At 23.1% G+C, this 15,323-nt stretch overlaps 2 protein-coding genes across 2 annotated transcripts; one reads left to right on the top strand and one right to left on the bottom strand. All coding sequences in view use genetic code 6, as the record gives it.

Annotated features, from left to right (window-relative positions):
- Positions 1-695: 695 nt before the first annotated feature.
- On the top strand, positions 696-9,054 carry TTHERM_00013220 (transmembrane protein, putative; the record flags this gene model as incomplete). Its single annotated transcript, XM_001008301.2, has 12 exons — positions 696-1,448; positions 1,669-2,504; positions 2,570-2,874; positions 2,929-3,156; positions 3,523-4,890; positions 4,999-5,096; positions 5,159-5,330; positions 5,711-6,423; positions 6,494-6,622; positions 6,677-7,029; positions 7,119-7,699; positions 8,387-9,054. 12 exons carry the CDS (start codon positions 696-698, stop codon positions 9,052-9,054), a joined length of 6,204 nt encoding a protein of 2,067 aa, XP_001008301.2.
- A 2,760-nt stretch (positions 9,055-11,814) lies between these two features.
- Positions 11,815-12,813, bottom strand: TTHERM_00013200 (papain family cysteine protease; the record flags this gene model as incomplete). The annotated part of the gene is made up of 1 exon (XM_001008299.1): positions 11,815-12,813. One exon carries the CDS (start codon positions 12,811-12,813, stop codon positions 11,815-11,817), a length of 999 nt encoding a protein of 332 aa, XP_001008299.1.
- Between the last annotated feature and the right edge of the window lie 2,510 nt (positions 12,814-15,323).

Raw genomic sequence — 15,323 nt, 5'->3', positions numbered from 1 at the left:
TTGAATCGTGATATTCAATTCACTCTAATTTTATGCTGAAATAGATTTCCCTTTAAAATAATAAATACTTTTTTGTAGAAAGTTTTAAATAATAATTTTTAAAATTTTACTGAACTGTTCTTAATAATGAAAAATATAAATATTATTATTACAGAGTCATTTAAACTATCAAACAACTAAACTATTTCATGAACGACTGAAAATTATATGAAGTATTTTGAAAAGAGGAAATTAAATAGTAAAATAATCCAGATTATTTGCTAAATTTTGGTTTTATTACTATTTATGATTTAAAGTAGTAAAATAAATAAATTTATAAAGTTTTGATATTATTTTGGTTGTTTGTTTGTTTTTTGTTTTGTTTTGTTTTAGGGTTGAGGTTTTTAATGCTTTTAATATGATAAAATGAATAGAAATTTGATTCTTGAATCATTAGATTATTTCTAAAGTGGATAATAATACTAAAAATAATAGTAAAAGAATTTATAAATTAATATTTATTAAATCAAAAGGAGGACAACTAAGAAATCATTGATTGATTATAAACAGTAACCAAATAAACTAATAAAAAAGGGAGATCTCTACTATTTAATAGAAAAATTAAGCAAAGAGAGAGAGAATCACCTTCAAAAACATTATTGAGATTAAAAGAAAGTATATTTAAATAAAATAGCCAACAAGCGCTTAAAAAAAACATGAGTGTTTTACAACATTATTTGAAGAGCAGTTTACAAAAGCTATATCTTGCATTAACACTTGTATTTGTACTTAATCTTTCAGTGAGTGTAGTTAAATGTGAGAATGTGTTGCCTTAAAATCATTAACAGGATATAAAAACAGATAATTAGGCACTTAAAGAAAATGTTTAAGTTCAAAGCTATTATTTGAGCGAGTAAGAGTATAAATTAATAGACTTGGATGATATTTATTTAGATTATCAATTTAAAAACACTATTGACACGAATTGTAATAAAGAATATGTCGAAATAATAACAAGCTAGAATGAAAAGCTTGTCTAATATTATGAAAATACAATCAACACTCCTGTTATTAATATAATAACATTTGCTAGCTAAAAGATGTTGAAAGTAAATGCTGTTGGACTTCTTTCAAATACTACCTTAATCACATTCATCGATGATGCATCTTCATTTGACACTGAAACAGACAAAACCTCTACACATCTTAAGAATATCTAGGCCTATCCAATTGCCAACTAAGACAGCTGTGAGAATCTTAAAAAAGCCAGCAGCGATTCTTTTATTTTTGAGTGTTCAAAATTTGATAATAATAAATAAGTAAATGTTATTACACTTTACAAATTCAACTCTAAAGATTTCTCAAATGCTAATGGAATTGATCTTTCAAATATTCAACCACAGTAAATTACATTGAATTTTGATCCTAAATTTGCTTTTAAATCTAAGAGCCCTGACTAAAGTCCACAGGTATTATTTAATATATAATAAAATATATCAATCATATTCTTATCATTAGAACATTATAAAGAGTTTAATAATAATCAAAATAATTTCCAATCATCTAAATTTCAATTATATTTTTACTTATAATTAATCTAATTCAAACCACAAATTAGTGAACTCAATAAAATCAATCAACATTTTTTTTTAGATATTCTGAATTTAATAATTTTTTTATAAATTTTAGTAATTAGAAGCCAGTTATTAGCTCTTCTTATAAGAATATTAAAATTGCGTAAAAGATACAGGATTTTACTTTAATAGTGATACCAACGTCTAACACTATTTCCGTACATGCAAGTATCATGAAACACTTATGTAAACGAACTCAGACTAATAAATCTATTTGGATAATATTGTGAGCTTTTTTGAATTCTATGACTTATCAATTGTACAAAGCGATGGATCAGTTACAGGAAAGAGCCCTACAATTAAATTTAAAGACGAAAACAAAGATCTTACTATAAAAACACAAGGAGTTTAATAAGCAATCGATAACTGCATTACAGTTTTAGACTATGATAACGGTCTACTTTTCTTTATCTATGATAACATTTCAAATCAGTACTAAAACTAAGATTACTTCGTGAAATACTATTATGATCAAAAGTATATCAATCTGTTCATCTAAAAAAATAAAGATATAGAATTTTCTATTTAAGATAGCATTCCTAACTACATGGTAGTTAACACACAAATGTATATTTTGATGTATCAACTTAACTCTTCATCTCAAGTTGGTATAAACACATTCCCTCAAACTGTATCTATTTCTCGTTTTGTTAATTCAGTATAAACTATCCATATAGAAAATAAAGAAGATGGTGATAAGCATAAATCAGAACAAGATAAAACAGATTTTGTAATTCCTGATATTAAAAATGTCAGTAATTTTAGATCAATAAAATACAACTTTGATCAGTATCTTTACTACATTGAAATAAAATTTAGTGATCCAAGTCATGTGAGCTACTTTTTGATGGTAAACAGAGCACTAACTGATAACACAAACAGTATCAAAATGTATTTATTTAAACTTGTTATTGTTAAAAACTATTCTAATCATTATATATTTAACATTTTACTAGGAATTAAACAGCTATCGAATTAGAGCAGTTAACACAAAATAATTATTCAAAAATCTTTCACTATTTCATTCCAGGTTTGTTCTATAGCAATATAAGAACAAGAGTAAGACTTTTCTAAATTGGTGAAGATACTGGAAGTATAATCCTTAAAAAGTATAGTGATGATTAAATATCTTAAGCAAAAAACAATCTTTCAATTACCACATACTCTTGGAAGAGTGCATAAATTATGAAATTATATACCAAGCAATTTGAAACATACTCTTCTTGCAGTATAACAATGCATTTTGAAGCTAAGCCAAGCAGTAACTTAATTAAATTTTATTTTAAAATATACTTGAATTTATTCATTATAAAAGGCTAAGCTGTTGGAACAAAAATAGTACAAGGTATGATAAACTTGATTCCCAGAAATTTCAATGGTGTTATCTCTAAAGTAGGATTAAACATATAAAAGAAATTCTTTAATCCAAAGCCTATATTCGAAATTAAAGATTGGTTTTTTGGAGCAGGTATTAACTATTCATATCAATCTAAATAAGATGTAACATTAGCTATTAAGTACAATTCTTCTACTATAATTTAAGGTAATATTATCTATTATTTATCATATTAACAGTCTTTTTATAATTATCATAGCTCTTATCTTATTTTTCACCTTAAACCTTTTTTAAAAATTTATATTGATAGCAAAATCTTAAGTTTAAACAAAATTTTGATATATTTTGCCTTAACTTTTATAAAATTTAATGAAAACTTTTCAAAATTTACATAAAATATAATCAATAATTTTCAAAATTGTAATGTTTTTTTTTTGATTTAAAAACTTACTTTTGAATTTATTATTTGTTTGAATTGATTTATCATATGGCTAATATTTACTAAAAAAATAAACAACAAATATTTAAAATTATCAAAGACAATTTAATAAATATTATTTAAACTAAAAATAGAAATTGATTCAATTTAAGATAAATAAAAAGTATTGCTTGAGGAGCAAGAAAACAAAAGCACGTTGAATTTAGATGAGAATATATGTAAGCTAAGTCCATGTGATGAGAAGGTGATAGCTGCTATACAAGTTGGAGAGGATTATTACATATTTTACTAAAATTGTTTGTGCCTTTTTTGGTTTGAAAAATGTACTGTTTAAACTCCAACAGGCTTATCATAAAATACACCTGCATGCTAGAAATCAAAAAGTATGAAAATAAGTCAAAAAATAGAGAGTATTATCTTTGATGGTAGTAAAATTTTAGCTCTTGGAAAATCACTGTTAGCAAACAGCAATACCCTTTAATAATCTCCTTCATTAACTTTAATGAACGTTTATGATGAATTATCAACTGAAGGTGATGATTCAGGTGGAAAGAAAAATCCCTATGCAACTGACACAAACTTAAAGAACTCAACTTTACCATAGAATTAGTGTGATGCTCCATAGTTTAGTAACTTCCTGTAATAAGGACCTAAATAGTCAAACTAAAAGAAAATCCATATAAAGAAAAATTTACAAACTGAATAAAATGATTCATAATAAGGTAAACCTATCAATTCTGGGTAATTCAGAAGAAAAGCTTTCACACCTCCTAAGAACCTTAATCTGAATCTTAATTTTAGCCTTGATAAAATACAATTCGTATTCATTTACTGTATTCCAAACACTATAAAGTATGCTCTGATAGTTTAATCTTAGCTGTTTAAAATTAAAAGCATGGTCATATTTAGTATCTAAAATTAAATCCAAGATGTTAGTATCTATACCTTTTAAGACACAGACTAGCTACAAGACAGCTATGATGTTAGTTTGCTCGACTAAGGTATCATCTTTGCAGCTCATAACTAGCAAGATAACGTTCCTGGAAGAATAACAATTTACAGAGTGAATTTTATTTCTTAATAAATTACTGTTGATAGATACTTTACTAAGCAAGATATGCTCCACTAAATTCAACAGTTTTAGCAAAATATTTTCACTGGTTAGTTCAGTAAATAAAATTCTTAAAATAAGATTAAAACATCAGAGCTCAATGATGATGTAAAATTCTAAGTATACTTGAAAGAAATGAAATAAAAAAATATAGTTTATGTCAACGACTTTGATAATTTCATGAATAATTTTTCAGTCAAAGTATGGAGAAACGATGATAAACAAACATATCGCTTTTTGCTTATTGATTTCCAAAACAACTGTCTCTTTGATTATTTTCTCTATGACTTAATTTAACCCATTTTCATTCGCTAAGTTAATCTCTACGACTTCTAAATTATAACAAATTAGTAGTTCCAAATTACAAATAATATGATTTCACTTCACGTTAGTAAGAATTTTTCAATATAAATCATTTAAATATTATAAAATTATTTAATAGTGGAAAAAAAACAATTAGAAATAATAAATAATTTAAATAATTTTTTATAAAAAAAAGCTAAGAAAAACTTGGATTACTTGATTTCACTTGAGATTAACGGCTAGTCGATCAACCAAATTAGAAAAATAGAATTACAATAAGACAAACAAGTTAGAGTTTAGTTTTATTCATATAATTTTTTATTTTTATCAATTAAACTTTTATATTTAATAAATAGAGCTTTAGTTAGGTTCAGCAATCTCTTGGTAATCCATACTAAGAAGGAACTCTTTGTGGAGTTTTCTAATTACCTTCTCCAAGTATAAAGTGTATATTCTATCCATAAATAGAATTAAACTTTGATTATAGCCTTAACAGTAAACAAAATTAAGATCAGAAAACTAATTAAGGTAAAATTAAAATATTTAAGTAACATGTAAAACCATTTAATTAATTATGTATCTAGCTGGAATATTACTTACTTTTAAATTGAAATTTTAAACATAAATGTAATAATTTTGAGTTGAATTTTATTAAAAACTAAACTCTATCATATTTTTCACATTATTCAGATATATTTTTAAAAAATATTTTTTTTTTATTTAAAAACTTAAAGAAATAAACAGTTGTTTATTTTTTTAATTATGATATTTATAAATCAAATTAAAAAAAAGTAGATTTAAGCTTATTGATTTTTAATAAAAAAAAACTTTAAAAAAAAAATAAATAAAATAGCACTTTTAGTTTAATTTTTTTTTTAATTTATAAAAATTAATATTAATTAATATAGTCAATTAAGACGGATATTAAACCTCATCTGACAAGCAAGTTGATTTTTCTATTTACTTGTCCACAGACTTAAATCCTGAGTAGACTTAGATAACTCTTTAGACTGATTTTAGCAATTTTGATACAAATTTGATTTAAGAAGATAAATCTCCTATTTATTATGATGCATAGAATAACAGTACTGTATTAGAAAATGATGGTAAAAACATTAAACTAAAGCTGAATACTACGTTTGTAAAAGGTTCGATTGGAGAATATTATTTATAGCCTTTAAATAAATAAAATGTAAAGGTTAAGGCGTACATAGATACTGACCAAATTTAAAACCAAAGTTTGTCTATGATTTCGTCTCCGTCATATTGGTATATTAAATAAACTGTCAGAAATCCTTATCAGATAGTATACTTGCTTGATAGCTAGCTCCTAGTTATAAATCAAAATATGAAATATGAGTTTAAAGAGATATTCAGAATAAAATATACAGATATAGAAATAAAATAAAATTTAAAATTAGAAGCAAAGCTTCCTGATAATTTGAAGTTATGCGATTGCTCTGAAATTTATTCGAACAGTATTTTATCTAGCTAAACTACTACTACTTATCTGTATATCCTCCTTTGTAATTACGATTCCAAAAATAAAATTTACATCACATTTAATGTAGACATTAACCACTACTCTTCGTTGGAAGATTAATAGAAAGACTGGGAAATAGTAATCAAATAAATAAATAAAAAATAAATTTTTGTTTTTATATTTTAATTTAAATACTTTTATTAAATAGGCAATGAAAAATAATGTTAGATATGTTGACATAAACTTCATTGAAGAAGATTTAGACTCTATGGTATCTTAATCTCAAATTAAGAATATTTAGATTATTTCCCTTACTGATGATCTCAATAATTTAACTGTAATCATTAGATATATATTCCATTTATATTCATTTTTTAATTTATTAAACAAGGGTTTTATATTTATGTTGGTGAGATATTTGAGTGGAGATCCAAATGATGTTAAAGCATAACATGATAATACCATTTACATTTTATGGTCAAGCCATGATCCTTACAGCACATATTTCTAAATGTATGAGATAGAATAGATAAATAGTGCAGATTTTGGCTTGAACTATATTTCTGTCTACAATTTTGTTGCCAGCTTCCCTTAACATTATCCTAACTAAGCAAGATTAGTTATAGAGGAAAATCAAAGCAAATAGGTCATTAAAGATTTCATTTTTAACATAGGCTGGGATGATGGGGAGAGATATGTTATCCTCGCTTTGCTCAAGCTATCTTTGCCTCCCATTTAATAAAAGTAATTAATTATTTATTATAGTTAATTAGTTAATCTCGTAAATAGCAAAATATATATTTAAAATATTTTTCTGTTTTAATTATAATCAGTGAAAGTAGCACTAAACAAAGTACAGGAAATGCAAAGTTAGTTTTCAATGCATATTACGAAGACATATATTCTGATTTGTTCAACAGCTTTATTAAATCATATTAAACATATTTATAACCTTTTACACATTTGAGGAGTTAAATTACATTCCAGCCTAACACATATGACTCGAGCGTTATCATTATTAATGAATTTTCAATTTTAGAGTTTACAACATTCTAATCGGAAGATCCATATGCTATAATAAAAAAGAAAGACGCTAAAAACATTAGTTCAAAACAGCTTTGGCATGACTCTGATTTCAAAGATTCAGATAATATATCGAAAATTATTACATACAGCTAGTATGCTTGGTGCAATAATTATTTCAACAATAATTAGCAAACTATACTCAAATACCATAACTTTTTTATCATAATGTGTGCTCAAATAAATAAACCTAGTATTAATTCTACAATACCTGATAGAAATTCTACAATTTAAAGTATCCTCAAGGTATATAAAATTCATCAAAATTCTGACGATGGTGAGGATGGTGACGACTCTGATGATTCTGATGGTAAACTCTTTAAAAATAAGGGTAAATTATTCTTATTTATTATAAAAAAAATTTTAATTTTAAGGAAAAACATTCTTTTTTCAAATTTTCTTATTTTTGTAACCAAAATATGGCAGAAAAAATATAATAAAAATGAGTTTGTTTTAATTATTATTATTATTAGAATTTATCAGGAAAAATTCATAAATTGATTAAAAATGAAATTTATTGTAATCAATTAACTTTTATGAATTAAAATCAATAATACTCAAATTGGATTAAGAAAACTTAAAAAACAAAAAGCTAAACTTAAAAATCTCAAACAAAATAACTTTGAGAAATATTTTAATTGATTAAAATAAAAAAAAATGTTCAATGAATACTTTTTTATTATTTATTTAAAAATGAATATAAAATAATTGAAGTTAATTAAAAAACAATATCAACAAGTAACAATCGATTTAAAAAGAACTTATTTGTAAACTAAATTTTTTATTTGTCAGCCCTAAAATCAGCCAGTTAAAAATCATTATTTTTCCATTAAATTTTTACCTGATATTTGATTAATTTAAAAAAAATACAAAATAAAAATTGATTCATTCATTTAATAGCCAACATTTATTGACAAATTTATTATAATCAATCTCTAATGCTTTTATGTAAAGCAGACGAAAGTTGTTTGATGCTCATTTTCTTATCACTCATTTTTTTTATTTTAAAAAATTTAAGCCAACAAAAAAATATTGAAGGGTAAAACTACCTTAGTAAGCAACCAAACCGTTTCTATGGTTTAATCAATCAACTATACAAATGGCTCTAACCCAACTATTGCGCTATCTTCTATGTCTTTTAGATAAGAAAATTAGGACCTATACTTTGATATTATTTTATCATAAGATGGTAATTTCAAACTATTTGAATACCCTGTAAACGATCAACCTTACTTGATAGTTAAAAGTGATATCTCTGATAAATCCTCTGTTGAGGTTTGCACAAATAATAAATATATGATACCTGTATGCAATTAGGCCATTTTTGTAAATCCAATTATAGATACAAATGATTAGTCTATGAAAGAATGGCTTAAATTTACAGGATTGGTGGCACTGCCTCTTTTCTTAACTCTCAGTTTTATATTTGTTTCTTTTATTTTTATGAAAAAGCTTCGTAAAAATAGATAGGATGAATTTATTTAGCTATTGTAAAACTAAAGCACACCTTATTACAAAAGCAAATCAGATTTAAGTTTCGTTGACTCAGTCAGTAATTAGTAGAAAAATGAAAAATTCTTGACTTCATTCTAACCTTAAGTAAAAAATCCTATTTACTCAGTGTCAGAGCACGCTCTCTTTACTTTTAATGATAATCAATTAAATGCCTCTACTGAGTTAAAATGAAATAAAAAATTTAAATATAAGAAATAAAAAATTTTTTAAAATCTTGTTGTAAGAGGCTGTATTAAATTTTAAGCATTTTGTATTTTTTGTGAATTTAAATGTTTAATCTTTCAAAAAATATTTCATGTAACATTCATTTACTTAATTTAAGGTGTACATTTAACTTTTATTTTTATGCAAAATAAAAAATATTTTTAAAAATTTTTGAGTGAGTATTGATATTTTGAAATATTATTTATACATCTTCTGAATAGATTTAAACATCTTTACTAAAATCACCAATAACTTAGTTAGTAATTGGCTTGAAAAGTTAATTAAAAAATTATGAATAAATTTATTAAAACATAATTCTTTAATTTGACAATTGATTAACTTACTTTATTAAAATATAGCAAATTGATGAATAAAGAGCATATTTTTTTTTTGCAAAAATATTTGATATAATTAAGTTTTTACATAAAAATACAAAGCATATTTTATGAAGCAATTGTTTTAAATGAACTTTTATAAAATCCACTAAATGAAAATTATTTTTTTTTTAACTTTAATAAAAAACACTTAAAAAAAAAATTAATATTTTTTTATTTTATAAAATGAAAAAAACAAACAAGTTTATTTTACTTAAATTATTATCATAAAGGCGTTTCTTAACAACAAAATAAAAATAATTTGGCAAGAAAATTGTAAGCTATTCAAATAAATAGTAAAATTTACTCTTTTTATTAAACAAAATTATGTGGTTTACAGATACATAACACACTAATTTTTGAATGAAAACAAGAAATTAATTAATATACGTCATAATTTTCATTTATAATTTTATTATCTTTTTTTGTTATAATGCTGAGTATTTTGAATTAGTATTTTTTACTAGTTTGCTTTCAAAATTAAAGAAATATAATGCTTATACTCCTCCTTATTTGATAATCTAGATTTTTATAGCCAAAGTTTTTCTGAATGCGTAAGGTAATAAATAAAAATTTTAGAATATTTTTAGCTTGTTAATAAATTCTTTAACTTTAAATTGCACCTACCTTCGATTTTTAAATTTTTTTATATGCTTTGCTATATTTTCTAAAAACTGCATATTTCTTAAGTAAGATTTTCGTACAGCTTTTATAAAACAGGATCTATGCAATTTTTAATGTGTCTTTTAAAGCTTTTTATAATATTTTTGTAAATATTTTTTTTGTTTTATTACAAAAAGTTAGTAACTTCTTCATTTTCATCATATACATTGTCAGAAGGAGAGGTTTATTCATATTAGAAATTTTATTAATTTGAGTTTAGTTAGTTTTAAAAGTTTTTTATGTATTCTTTATAAGAAAATAAACAATCATAGTTGTTATCGTATTTGAAAATCTTGTATTTACATCTTTACTCTTCATAATCTTATTCGTATATCTGTTTCTTCCTTTATTCATTTTACATCTCAGTTAATTATTTGAAGTTAATAAATTTGAATTTTGCTCTCTTTATTTCTTCCATTTTTTATCTTTTTAATTTTGATTTTTATTAATTATTTACTATTTCTTTTATCAAGTTTTATGAGGTTTTTAGTGAATTTAAAAAGTTAAATATATCATCATATGAAAGTCTTTTAGTTAATTTTACTGTAGAAAAAAACAAAAGAAACAATTAATTCATCAAAAGCAATAATATTAAAATCAGAAGTAATTTTATTTCAGAACAAAATCAACCCTATCTCTAACCAGATTTTATCTTATGCAATTTTCCCTTATTTTACTAAGTAAATTAAAACAATTTTTTCATAAAATGTTAAAATCAATGCCAAAAATATAAAAACCTTTTGATTTGAATGTTTACTTAAATTAAATTCTTAATAAAAATGAAAAAAATTTAGCTTTTAATTTTTGAAAAGCTCTTATTTTATTTATAAATAATTAATTTACATTTTTTATATGAATAATCATGGAAATTCAATTAAAATAAAAATTTGTCTCATAATGCTTGCTCTTACTTATTCATAATATTACCATTATTAGATATTTTATATTAGTTTTAGCAGAAAATTTAAGTTGTAAAAATAGATATTTAAAGAACACATAGGCATAAAAAATGTTAGAAAAAAATTTAAAACCAGCCTCACTATTCTTCTTTTAAAATATACAAAATAATAAGTATATTAATATATTTATTATAAACATCAGTTATTTTAAAAATTATAATTCAGCATACATTCTATTTTTGTGAAAGAAGAATTATTCTTTTTGAAAATAAAGAAAGTCGATTAAGTTAATTAATTCACTTTATCATTATGTAAAAAAATTTACACAATTAATTAATAATTAATGATTTTTATTTAACATAAAAAAATTAAATGGATTAATTTTATATTAGGTATTATTTATGTGACTTTATTAAATAGTATTGTAATTTTATTTCAGGTCAATAATCAAATTATTTGATATCAGTTTTATTGTTATAATTAAAGTTTTCAATTTTTATTTAAAATCAATCTATCTGTCACATTATTTTCCTTTATTAAATAGTTTCTTTTAAATTCTAAAAATGGTGAATTTTTTTGTTTATTTGTTTGTTTGATTGTTTATTATTTTTTTTGGGAAATAAAATTATATTTAATTTTAATCTTTTAAAATAATTAACTCAAAATGTAAATATTTTTTGATCACAAATTTAAAAAAATTAAAATATTTTATATCATTATAAAAATCTAAAATATATAATACTTTGCTTATAATTATTGAATTATCAATTTATTACATTTTTAAATTTATTTCAAACAATAGGGTATGAAGCTTATTCGCAGATACCGCAGGTATTTAGGTATTTTGTAGAGGCGCCCAGTCTAATGTAACCATCTTCACCCCAAGAAGTACCCCAAGAATTCTTAACTTTCCATTGGTGGGTTTTAGAATTATAACCAACAAGCAATACGCCATGGTTTAGATTATCAAAGCAGTCGTTGAATGTGCCAAATTCATAATATTGCCAGTTAGTAGCATCAACTGCAACAGAAACAGGCTATTGTTAAATAGCAGCAACTAATTCATCACATGATTATACATCTACAAAGGATGAAAGTCCATAAGTTGTAGGATACTAAGTTCCTTTACATTTTTGGTCAAAACCTCTGTAAGTATATTCTTTTTCAGTTGCAATGTTATTATCGTGAATGAACTTAAAAGCGGCATCCATATCACCACCATCGCAACCCTCATTTCCATAAGAGGTAGAGCAGTCTACTAGTTCTTGTTCAGAGAGAGAAGGAAGAGTTCCTGTAGAAATGAAAGTAGCAGATTCTAATGCACCTGTAGCAGAGAATGCCCAGCAAGAACCGCATTATTCTTAATCTTTAACAGGAGTAACAGCACCTTTTTTAGTCCAGTCAATGATGATATCATCACCTAATTTCATATTTAACTAAGCATTTTTGGGATTTGATTTAAAGTTTTATCTTTTAATAGTGTTTGTCTTTAATCTGAGATATCTCTATTAAAATTCTTCACTGGTTAAGTCCATGAATTTAGTTATGCCATAGTTTGAGTGTCCTTCAATTTTTTTAAGGTTATCTCTGAAGACGGCAAATCTGTGAAGCTTTTCTTCAATAGTCTTGTAGGTGATTGAGTGTTTTTTAAGGAACTCTTACCATTTTTGAGCAGCTATAATGTCACTGTTGATAATAACTTCTTCAACAGATGATTATGATTCAATTATCAAAACAGCAGTAGATGCTATGATAAAAGCAGCTGCGACAAATACAATTAGCTTTTGCATTTTAAAAATTTTGTTTTTAATTTAAATATTTTGATAAATTATTTATATTATAGGGATTTCCAAAATGGTATATAATCAATTCGCTATCAATAGATTTTCCTTTTTTTTGTAAGTTGATATTTTCAGTGGTATTTTAATTAAAGTTAGGACGCGATTAAATTTTCCACTTCATTTTATTTGTATTTTTTAATTGTTTCCTTTTGGATCTTTTGTATGGTAAAATCAACTATAAGCAAATTTAATTTCTTATCAATTTATCCCAAGAGACGATAAAATCTAAGTTATTATTTCTGCTCTTAGTAAGGAAAAGAATTTTTAAAGGTTTTCATAAAATTTGACTATAAATTTAAAAATAGCACAAGAGTTTGCATTAATTTATACCGTATGGTAATATGTTTCATATAAATGATAACTTTGACTTAACTTTTGTAACAACTAGAAAAATCGATATTAACAATAGACATACAAAAGTCTTAATTAAAAGTTAAGGATTATTTTTGAAATAAATATTTTACGTAAATTAATTAATTAGATGCTTTCAAGCTAAATCTTTTATTAATTTTTTGGATTTTATTTGATTTACAATTTATTATTCTCCCTAATATCTTAATTTGAGATATATAAAAGTTTACACAAATATTTCTGATTCAGAAAAGATTCATTCAAAATTTTGTAAAAGAAAATATAATATGAATTAATATAAGGATTTTATTCCACTCTTACTTACTTACTTAATTTTAAATAAATGAGGAATTGGTTAAAAAATGAATTTTTAAACTTTTAAATCTTCTTAAGACCATTATTTAACTTTTTTTCATAGTGTTCCATATTAGTTCTATGGGATTAAGTTTGTGTGATCAGGGAGGGTTTTAGATTCTATTACCTGTTTGGAAATTTATGTACCCCATTCACTATTTTTATTGGGTATTGTATTTTAATAATATATTTATACATTCATAGAGTCCAAAAAAAAATAAAAATATTATATTACTGTTAATATTGTTTATATATCTGATAGTTTAAAAAATTAATGGATGAAAATTAATTTATTGTATAAGACAATATCAAATTAAATTTAAATATTTTTTTATAATATTGAAGGATGTTTCTTCAGGGTATTGAGGAAATATTTATGTTTTGAAATTTTATTAAAAAATTATTAGACAATTCTTGAATGAAATTTAAATAAATTAATTAATTTGGATTTGAACGGCTTATAAAATTCCAAGATTTCCACAAAGTCGAAAATATTATTTTATTTATATAAAAATACGGGTTAGCTGTCTTTGAATCTTTATAAAAAGTAGCAAAATTTTCAAACTATTTTATGTTTTCTTACAACCTTTCTATTTTCTTCAAAATATGAAAAGCGAAGCTACAATTCTTATGGTAAATCATCTTTAGTACTTATTAATTAATTAATTATTTTTAGAGACTTTTAATCTCTATAAACAGTAATAACATTGAAATTAATTTAAAAAAATGATATTAATAGCAAATTGAAAACTTGTATTATATATCTAGAAAAGCATTTTTATTATTTATTTAAAAATTCACCATTTATTTTAGAAAACTTTTTATTAAGTAGATATTTATGTTTAACAGAAAAAAACTCTTTAAGATTAACTTCTTAACTTAATAGAATTAAGATAAATATATTTAAAAATAAGAAGTTTGTTTTACTCAAACTATTTCCAAAATAAATTAAGCATCTTGGTTTTTTAAACTAGTATATTTGGTTAGATTGCTTTCAAAATCAAAGAAATATAATTTTTATATTCCTCCTAATTTTAAAATTTAAAGTTTTCAAAACCAAAATTTATCTGAGTGCATAAGAAAATAAATAAAAATTAATGTTTTATTTTCACTTTTTAATAGATTCTTCATATTTAAATTACACATAGAATCAATTTTTAAATTTTGGCATATTCTTCTTTTTAAATACTAAAAATTACGCTTATATTTAGTAATGTTTTCGTATATTTTTTATAATTCTGGATGGATTTGATTATTCGTTAATACATATTAACTCTCAATAAAATTAATTATTTTTAGAATTCAATTATTATTTCAAATTCTAATTTCATTTTATCAATACATTTTAAATATTCGAATACAATTTTTTTACAAAACTAAATTGTAAGCAGCTAAAAAAGAATAAAATCAGCCTATTTATATCAATTTTTTGTAAAGAAATAAATAAATAAATAAGATAATAATCACAACAGAGACATGCTATTGTTGGATTGCAAGAGTTAAATAATCACAGGATTAGGATTATAAATAAAATAAAAACAAAAGTTTTAGAGTGAAAAGACCCTTTATATTTTTGGTCAAAACTAAAAAAAACATATTTTTTTCATTTATTTTGCTTATAAACTTAAAAAAAACATCTAAGTAACCTCTATCATAACCCTTCTTTTCATAAAAAATATACAATCTACTAATTCTTACTCTATAAGAAAAGTAAAATCATTAAAATGATTTGAAATGAGCTAATAGAAAACAAT

This window comes from Tetrahymena thermophila, assembly GCF_000189635.1.
Source record: "Tetrahymena thermophila SB210 genomic scaffold scf_8254803, whole genome shotgun sequence".
Lineage (NCBI taxonomy): Eukaryota > Ciliophora > Oligohymenophorea > Hymenostomatida > Tetrahymenidae > Tetrahymena > Tetrahymena thermophila.
This window is presented reverse-complemented; position numbering and strand designations above follow the sequence as displayed.